This window comes from Odontesthes bonariensis, chromosome 6 (genome assembly GCF_027942865.1).
Source record: "Odontesthes bonariensis isolate fOdoBon6 chromosome 6, fOdoBon6.hap1, whole genome shotgun sequence".
Taxonomy (NCBI): Eukaryota; Metazoa; Chordata; class Actinopteri; order Atheriniformes; family Atherinopsidae; genus Odontesthes; species Odontesthes bonariensis.
Window position 1 is genome coordinate 12,130,525 of NC_134511.1, and position 10,216 is coordinate 12,140,740.

General features: G+C 42.1%; 1 protein-coding gene across 1 annotated transcript in view; it reads left to right on the top strand.

Moving 5' to 3' along the window:
• nf2a (NF2, moesin-ezrin-radixin like (MERLIN) tumor suppressor a) overlaps positions 1-7,972 on the top strand; it is a 33,399-nt gene extending 25,427 nt beyond the window's left edge. Inside the window, exons 14-16 of the mRNA XM_075467410.1 lie at positions 461-579; positions 1,482-1,641; positions 5,927-7,972. Of these exons, the coding sequence (XP_075323525.1) occupies positions 461-579; positions 1,482-1,641; positions 5,927-5,977 (330 nt within the window). The 3' untranslated portion in view covers positions 5,978-7,972. The remainder of the gene's footprint in view (positions 1-460; positions 580-1,481; positions 1,642-5,926) is intronic.
• The last annotated feature ends 2,244 nt before the right edge of the window (positions 7,973-10,216 follow it).

Below are 10,216 nucleotides of genomic sequence, written 5' to 3' on the forward strand. Positions count from 1 at the left end.
ACACACAGTAATCTTGATTCTAATCAATATCCGCCCCAGTCAAGCTGCCCTCAGCTGAGGGTGGGGTGGGCATGTTACCGATGCCTTTCAGACAACATTTGAAAGCATTTATATGCACGTTCACGGTCGGAAACAATCAAAGCGGCGATATCCCCCCCCCCTCCCCCCCCTCAGTTTGAGCCATTTTCTCCACCACCATTGTGTTATTTTGCTCATTTTGCAGACATGTTTTCCATATTTTCTCATATGCTATAATATAATCTGAATTTATTTCATCTTGCTCTCTGCTGTTTTTTTTCCCTCGGTGCTCTCTACCCTCCCTTTCCCCCCCTCTCCTTTTTACTCTTGATAATTAGCCGTTGTAGTTTATTCCTTCTTCCCTAAATTCTCTTCTTTTTTTCCTTTTTATTATTAAAAATGTCGAGACGTGTTCATCCTATAATCATTTCTTCCATCTTAGTCCCCCGGACTGCCAACTGACGGCATGCCTAAGGACCTAAACTTCAGCAGGGAGAACCTCAGCTTTGACTTTAAAGATACTGACATGAAACGCCTCTCCATGGAGATCGAGAAGGAGAAGTGAGTTGCCGGTTCTACGCCGGCGATCGTCCTTTTTATTCTGTGTTTTGGCCAGTTGAGTTGGGACTTTTTATACTCTCAGTTTATTTGCCAGGAGGAAATGTTTATCAATCAAAATGTGTTTGAGAGAACTCTAAATGTACTATAGTTTTCCACGTGCACATTTTGACGGAGGACTTCAGTTTAGCACGTGACCCTCGGCATCAGATGCCACTGATGTTGCTGCTGGCATTCAGGGCAATTTATCTCAATAGCTCTTGGGGTCAATGGTTGCAGACAGCAAAAAGCACATCCAGACCAGAATGACCCCGGCAGTGGAGTTGAATAAATTACCCGAGTCTTAGTTGTTTTATAATCATTAGGTGATGAAGTTGTTCAAATAAATTCAAGTGAACAGCAGCACCGCAGAGAAACAACTGATTGGTAACTTTCTGTATTCTTGAGGAGACACCGTATTCGAATTTATCCAGAGATTCATGTCCATTTGACGCGCCAGATTTATATACTTAATGACACTTTAGAAACATAATTGTCTTTCATTAGTAATTGCCAAAACAAAATAAAGCTTGCAAACAAACACTTCCCATTATGGGAGATAACTTAATGGTTTTTGAAGATGACTTAAATGTATGATCTAATTGATAATTAGGTTTCATTTTTATCGCTCATTCTGCATTTTGATCAGTTTCTTTTAGAATAAAATTTCCTAAGTAAAAGTTGCAGATTAGTTGTATTAAATCACAGGTACAGTACATGCTGCTGGACTATTATAGTAAAGAATACACATGATACGTATAGTTCTGTGTCTTTCTTGTCTTTCTTGCCGTTATTTTCACTGCATTCGATCCTGATGGACATGATAACAACGGCCTACTGTTATCCTGTCATTTGTCCTCATGTAGAGTTGAGTACATGGAGAAGAGCAAGCACCTGCAGGAGCAGCTGAATGAACTGAAAACCGAGATCGAAAGTCTGAAGCTGAAGGAGAGAGAGACTCCGCTCGACATCATTCACAACCAGAACGCAGAGCAGGGGACCAGCAAGCACAGCAACTTTAAAAAGGTAGGCTCCAGCTCGGCTGTGTGCATGACCGTGTCGGTAACATTCCCCGGCAGACCGCTGAAAAGCGCTCCTCACGTGTTCGCATCAATGCCTCATGCAAACCGTGGATGAGTTCAGTTTCAGTGGGTCTCATTTCAGAGAGGCTCAGTCAAATAAGTAATACACAACCACAGATATGACCTCAATTCTTATGTAGGGGCAACAGTTAGATGAATAAATCAAGAAGGTGATCCTAGCAGGTTTTTTTCAAAGAAAAGTTAGCAGTTAACAGAGGTGAGTTGTGTCGTGCAAATGTATTCTTAGGTAAAGGCTTTTTGAAAGTTTTTTGTTGGCGGGTGTAATGTCACCCTAGAAGGGAAGACGCTGACTTAAAAACTAAATGTGCCGAAACTGAGCCCACAAATGAGTTTAATAAAGTCCAATAATTGGGTAGAAATCTGAAATTTAGAATCCCTCTGTTTATTGGCGTCGTTTACCCAAAGAAGGTGTCTTCTTCAGTGACAGAGAAGTTTGAAAACAGTTAAAAAACAGAGTTTATGAGCAGGCATTTTGAAGAAGGCAGCGGGAGAAAGCTGCACGCTCTGGTAAAAATATCAACACACTGCACTCGTCTTTCAGCCATTCAACAGCTGTCTAATCAGCCCGTGGCGCTGGGGTTATTACATTGATCCAAACCATCTTCCTGTGGGTAGTTATCAAAATTTGATAGTCCTCTTTCATGCTACACCCATGCCTCAATGGTTATTATATTAAGGCAGGGTGTTGCTTCTCAGACCATCACTTAATAGCAATCTTCTCCACTTGGCCCCCCTGTTCAGCCGTGAGGTTCTTCTTTGATGGAGCCTCCTGGGGAGAGGGAGGCTCTGAGAGTGCACAGCGACTGCCTGTCTAAAGTCTATTAAAATATAAAAAGCTTACACAGGAAATGAGAGGGAAATCTGTGGCCCTTGCTACTTATTTTCTCAACCAAAAAAAGTCATTGCTGTTACCCTCCTCTGCAACATGCCAGACAGAGGTCACTCAACCCCAAATCTGTGTGTGCCATCAAGCTGGCTTTGAAGAATCAGCTGAGCGAGCAGCAGTTCCTCAGTGTCGGCTTGATGTATGTAAGCACTCACCGATACCTTTCTTTCCAGCTCATGCTTTGTTTACTTCTCACATAAACCTGCCCCATATTGGTTATTTAATCTAGCCCTGTGCCTGGTTAAGGAATGATCTGATAGAACACAAAATGTTACTGACTGATTCACCTTCAGGGCAACTCCATAATTGATTGGTATTGTTATCAAAAATAGATTCCATTTTCACTGTCCTCTGATGAATTGCCAGATTGGACTCATTCTCTTTTATCTTCTCTCTCCGATATTTCTCAAAATTCCATGAAAGCATCATGTTAAATATTTGAAATGTGTTCCAGCACATTGTATGACAAAAAGCCTGTCTCCTATCTATTTGGTCTCCGGGTGTAAAATGTTCTTATTACTGGAACATTAATTGATTCCTGCTTGGTTATTAGTCCTCTGGATTGATGGGGGCACCTCTCACATGCAAGAGGAGAAAGAGCGAAGTTAAAAGTGTTGGCCAAATTGAACCAGATACGGCCCGCGTTCATTGTTCTTGTTGAAGGAGGACGGAGGGGGAGGGGGGGGGGGTTACACAGCGTGGCAGGGAGAAGGGCGGAGAAAGTGAGAGCAAGGTAAACAAGTCAGCCATGCCAAAAGGGGTGAGAAGTGTAGGGAAGGCAGAGATGGAGCACAAATGTTCAAAGGGAGGCTTAGTCATAGAGAAGTGCTGAAGGCGCACTCTGAAGCTGATGAACAGATAGGGGTGGGGTGATGGAGGAGTGGACGACGAGAAAACGGGAGCAGAGTGAATTTGGAACACAGCACAGACTTTTGAGCCAAAAGCATTCAGAAAGGCCTGCGACCCTGGGCAAAGTTTTCCGCTTGCAGACTTCCTTTCTCCTCTGAATGATTAATGAACAACCCTTACCATGGCCCGGCGCACTTTGCTCTTCTCTCGGCCCGCAGGTTCTGCTCTGTTTGCCTATGAGGAGAGCTCATTCCCATCAAATACAAATCGTAAGCCACCCCTCATTTCTTTAGGTTTTACTTTCCGATGATCCAGATTTTTTTGTAATCTTTTAACGTGGTCTTGATAGCTCTCCAGGCTTTCTGAGGGTCTTTCAAAGTTTTTGTTTTAACATTGGGTGTTTTTTCACTAATATTCAGTCCAGTCCTTGTACATGACTACTTTCAGTGGAATGTGTCTTTTTTTTTTGTATGTAAAGCCATTTAACGCTGACCTATGACTCATTCATGCATTAAAACCCTTACTCAAGGGATGAACCAGTGTTGTGTCTACACTTAACAGGCAACCTAGCAAAGAAACCACAGAAAGCTGGTCTTCAGGCTGCCTTGGAGAATAAAGATTATCATACCCAATATTGACTTTCAAGCTCGTTAGAACTGTACAAACTCAGTTTCTGCCTCTAATTTTCCATTTATGCTTGCACATTTTTCAGTAAATCACTGCATCTGTTTCTCGTTTCCTGGCAATAAAGGAACGAGTGGTCTCTCAAGACTCTTGCGCGGTACTGTAAATCACTAGAGCTGCGGGGATTCTTTTATGTGGGGATGTTCTTTATATCCGGTGTATTGTAGTCTATCCAGACTGTATGGAGTGTCATGTAAATGAGGTCAGTCAAAGTGGAGTTCCTCTCATTGTGCTAAACAACATTCAGAAGGATATCTTCTATGGCAGCAGCTTGCTATATTGTGCAAGACAGGAAGTAGCATTGAATAAAGAGTTGTTCCTTATTTGCCGAATGGAGGCTGAGGGCAGTGTGCAGTATAATACTGGAGAAGCAGACGTAGATAAACATAATCTGGCTTTTACACACAAGTGTAGTTGGGACTGCCTGTCAGCAGGGACAATAAAGGGTAGTCAGTAAATACAGCACAGCAAATCCACCCCTCTCACACACATTATCTGTTTGGATTTGCCTAAATCCTTCTCAGACCTTTTCCAGAAATAACCAGGATTTCCCTAACTGTCCTTCTTCATCCACGGTCTAATATTTACCTTGGCAGCCACTTTAATTCCCTTCACCCTACAGGTGTTACAGAGAGGAAAAAGTTTACTCAGCCAGTTTGAAGTCATAGTCCCTTCTGCTGTATTAGAAGAGACAGCGGTTAGCTTTGCCCAAAGGGTTCATTGAAGGGAATTAATGCACCAGCTCATTCAGACCTGGGCAGAAAAGCAATTAATGCTTCTTTCTCTTTCCGGCTTTGATCTTTCTGTGTTCTCTCCATCTGTTTGATTCCCTGTAGCGGAGAGTGTTGAAAACCTTCAAAGCTGTTACCCTCATCCTGTTGTAAACTCTGATTGAGGCCGACTTTTGTTTCACTTTATGTAAATGAAAATCAGTGAAAGATGAATCTGGAGAGCTGCGTGTTTAATTCGTCAGAGTCAAAGAAAATAGCTTTGGGAGTATTTTCATTTTATATTTATTTCTTCATTTTTTTTTCTTTTTAGTGACCCTTTCATTGTAATCACTTAGTCTTTTAATTGGCTTCGGGGGAACAAGACAGTCATGCCTTTTGTGATTCATAGGACTTCGTATGATGCATGTAACATTTGGCGGGTCGTAGCTCGTTAGCGCTGGGACATCTAGAGGTAACGGAAAGTTCGCCTGTCGGGACAAACAAATGCGCTTCGCATGAAGTTTACAGGGGATGTTCTGCAGATGAAGTACAGTGACATGACGTATGATTTGAGGGTGCTCTGCAGACTTCTACTTTTGAAATGCAGGACCTTAAAGCTGAAGTGGAGTGTATTAACAGTCGGGGACTTCATGAACAGCTCCTCCATCCCTGACGTGAATTCATCAGTGATCAGTGATCAGGCTGACAAAAATCTGACAAAAAGCAACGGGTACTGAGCACGAAATAAATACAAACGTAGCGTTTCATTCTTTAATCATCACAGTTTGAAGCATTTGATTCAGGAAGCCTGCCAAACTCTGATGATGCAGCCAGCCCCTCAACACGCCATGAAAAGGAGCTCATCCAGGGGGCCGCAGCGTGAAGCCCCACACACACACACACTCACACACACACTCACTCACTCACTCACTCACTCACTCACTCACTCACTCTGAGGACATTCCAGAGGATACTTGTCGTGGTCTTGCAGTTCTGCTACCGATGATATATATTTTTTTTTCTCTTTTTCTTCCACTTGCATGAACCTCACTACAACTTTTCTGTCATGTCCTCCACAGCTAACTCTGCAGAGCACCAAGTCCAGGGTGGCCTTTTTCGAGGAACTCTAGACTACATACCTGTAGCGGTGAGTAATCACAACTGCCAAGAGCCGCTGGGTTCTACATTCCCTCTCAGCGGTCCTGACAACGCAACAGGACCCTGTGCACCACTCGCTGGAAACTCCTGACGGACACGACGGACAAAACAGCAAACACTGCCTTGACCAGCACCATTTCTACGGCCATTCTGTGTACACAGCACAGAATTTCCCTGCTCTAAATCTGAGATTCATCAAAAGAGAAATGAGTGTGTTTACAGGGAGTGTGTGTGTGTGTGTGTGTGAGTGAGAGATGCTGCTGCTCACTCTCCTGATAGATTTTGAAGTGAACTAGCGCGTGGGATTCAGTGATCTTTAAAGAATGACGTTTGACTGTGTACAAAGAGAAAAGAAAGTGTTCTGTTCTGATCCCACTGTGGGTCTAATGAGACTGTTTTATTGAAGTTGTTAATATATCTCGCCCAATTGGGGTGACCTTCATCATGTGGAGATCTGTTTTTCTTTGAATTTATGAGGAAATAAAACCACTAGCTGGAGCATAAACGAAGCATTTACTGGTAAAACAATATTTTTTTTATTCTCTTTAGCCATCTTCTGTTTTAGGACTGACAGTTTGTTTTATTCTTTTCCATTCATGATATGAGACATTCAGTTTCAAGGGAGAATTTCTTGAGTGGCAAATACAGGTAACTTCTCTGTCATCTTAAACTGAAGGAGCCATTTGTTGTAATCAGGAGAGTTTATGATCTGTGGAGGATATTAAGCTTTCACTCAACACTAAAATCCACATGTAATTTATAACAATACATCTGCCTCACTTTTTGTGGTGAAAGTAGATAAAGTGTTATCAATGAGGCCGTGGGAGCTACGTTTACATCATATATATATATATATATATATATACTGTATGTTACACATGTGATCAGGGCATCCTCCCGTAAAGTGTCACATGCACTGTGTTTTAATCGGGAAACAGGTGAAGACCACTTATACCGGGTTGCTCCTTGAATTCATTCTGGACTGTTTGGCTTTTCTAAGATCGTTTTGTGAATTCTGCATGTGAAGAAAAACCACTTTTTCGAAACATGAATTATTATCTTTTTTGAGTTATTGTGCTATTTCCCTCGGAAAGCTATTTATTTTGGGGGAGTTACAATGTGAAAAAACTATGCTTTTTCTTCGTGTCTGCATTTAATAGTGATAGTCAGCAGTATTTGAAATGAAGGTTTGTGTGCATTAACACTTCCTGTATCTCTATATATACACTTTTGCATAAAATGTAACAGAAACTGTATCTTTTGTGTGTAAAATAGATTAATATCAAGCCTGACTTTGTGTGCTTGTGTGTTGTTTTTTTTTTTTGTTGTTGTTTTTTCCATCCAAACGGAACTTTGTGTTATTTTGCCAGACTCTGATGAATGTCAGCTTTGATATTGCTGGTGCCAAGAGCCTCATCCACCCGACCCAAGCAGACATCCAATTACACCTTTGAAACGAATCGAGTGTTACATAAGCACCTTTCTTCTTGTGACAGATCACATACCCTGTTTGCTGGAGTGACGAGGTCTCTGTGTGTGTGCTTACGGATGCGTGGGCGACCCGGTTGTGATGCGTGCTCCGCATTGTGCCAGCATCTGTTGTGCTTCACCACACTAACCCTCGAATATGAATCTCTCCTTGGGACTTTGGGTCCCCTGAGAATGACAGAGTGGCGCTAAGTCCAGGGGGTTCCCCGCAGCCATGTCACCTTTGGGCTGAGCTGGAGAACGGTTCTCCTTCCTCAACTTACCAGTTTTGTCACAGAGGGGCGTCTTCAGGAGCCAACTCTGTGCAGAGGGACGGATTCTCAAGCAGCCACTGTTGACGTCACGCCTGCACATGTTGTGCTTTACGCACAAACACTTATCTTGCAGCAGATTGGAAGTTTCAGTTTAAAACGAGGCTATGGGAGTTGATGAGGACTGCATAGGGCATGTAAAAAGGCTTGAAAATGACTTATCTCACTCTCAACTGTGCAGATGTTTGGGTGTAGCTGTCCAATAAATGTCAACTGCTGCCTTAAAGTATGTACTGAAATAGTGATTGAATTATATTTTTGTCCATTCAAACCCACTTTTTTTTTTTTATTTTGCCTGAAAATTACAGGAAGACATTATATCAATGTCATAATTTTAGAGCCACTATGCTGGGCATTATTACATATTGCCCATCCCTATCTGACATTACATTTATTCATTTAGTCAGTATCACAATCAGTAGAAGCTTTATCCAAAGCGACTCAGATTGGGGAACAACTGAAGTTTCAGTCCAGTAAGAAACCCCCTGTTTATACATTTAGTGCGAAATAAATGTAAATCTATTTAAGTCACAGTGTAGAAAGAGAGAAGGTGCGGCTAGGGATGCACCGATACTGGTATCGGGCCGATACTATTCTAATATACTCATACTCGTTAATGTTAACCGATACCAATTTATTGCATGAAGACCGCAATCATAGGGTGGCTTGTCATTTTTGTTGTATTTTTTTAGATTGGCGGCTAGAGGAGATGTCGAGCTAATCAGGAACAGTGTGGTTAGGCTAGTGAGACCAAAACCTGTCTTCCAATTCATTGCATTTTTTTTGTGGTAGAAGTATTGCATCGGTACTCGGTATTGACAAGTACTCAGATCCAAGTATCAGTATCGTATCGGTTTGAAAAAAAGTGGTATTGCTGCATCCCTAGGTGCGGCTGTACAAAGTAGTGCAGAACCGCTGTGTTTGTCTGTTAGAGGTGTGAAGAAAGGAGTCGATCCCGAAAAAATTCCACAAGAAACTCTTGAAGGTTGGTTCGGATGCCTCTGCTCTGATAGCATTTGGTAGCTTGTTCCAACATTGTGGTACCACAAATAAGAAGAGTGAACTGAGACTGCCTTATGAGTAGGGATGGCAGTCTAAACGTTAGACTCCTGAGAGGAATGTAAAGTTTAGAGAGCTGGGTGCAGAGCCAGAGGTCACTCTGTAGGAAAGGATTAAGGACACGAATTTGGTTCAGACAACCATGAGTAGCCAGTGAAGGTGTAATGGAGTAATGAAGTGACGTGTCCTTTTTGTTCCATGCCCAAGAATCTCATCTCAGAGAGCACCGATAGCAGGACCTGACATCATTTTTTTGTGCTTAAAGCTGCAGGGTCTATCAGGATAAGAATCATGGACTGTGCTGCAGCTTTAGTTGCCATTACTGCCTCAGCATTACTGAGCTGTCTCATTGGGATCAAAGAGGTCAATAGTTCTTGAATCAAGAAACAAGTCATAGATTGGATCATTAATTGGGCTACAGTTATAAATGAGATGCTAATCTTTAGCAACCTTTGGCTGACCTTGTGTACTGTGCTTCAACCCTACCGGCATTTCCAAGCTGTGCCACTGGATTTTTACCAAAATATCCCCTTAGTTAGTTTATTTAGCTATTGAGGTTTGATTCTTTGAAACATTTAAGATTTAATATATCAACTACACAAATGTTTATCTTTGGGGTTAGCTGCTTGGTTAGCTCCATGTGAACACTGACCTCATGAATAAGACATAGGACATGAAACCAAGGAAACTATTTCTGTGGCATTAGAATACATTCATAACAGTGTTTATGGAGTCTACAGCAGCACACAAATGAATGAGGTTTAATGCTCCAGTTTATGTTACAGCTGAACCCTGAATGACAGAAGACTTCAGGGGCACACAGGGGGATTCATCCCTCAACATTTACAATCATCAATCTCCATTTGCTTCTCCCAATAAAACAAAGCGAAGAGACGAAACAATGCTACTAACAGGGATGGGTCGTTTTCCCCCTCAGTGTTAGGTATTCATTTAGAAATATATGAAGCTTGTATCAAGTGTAATTATCCTGGCCACACACATTGTAACACCTGAACAGAGTTTAGAAAAACAAGCAAACGAAGAAAAAAGGAGCGTTAATATCCGAGAGATACAATGCAAAAACAACCACGGTGAGCTCTAACAGTGTCAAAGCCCCCTCACAAGCCTCACAAGGCATACGTTTTATCAGCACCTTCACAGGTGCAGCAAAATAAGACAATTTAGACCAAAGACTCTCAAGCTGCCGCTGGAATATCCCTTGAGATGTTTGCAAATTGACAATGTACGCACTCTGTTGTTATCTCAGCCAATACTGGCACAGTCTCCCCCTGCCAACCACAGACCCTCCTGCTGATCGGATATAGCATGAGCTCAACCAGATGGGGAAAAAAG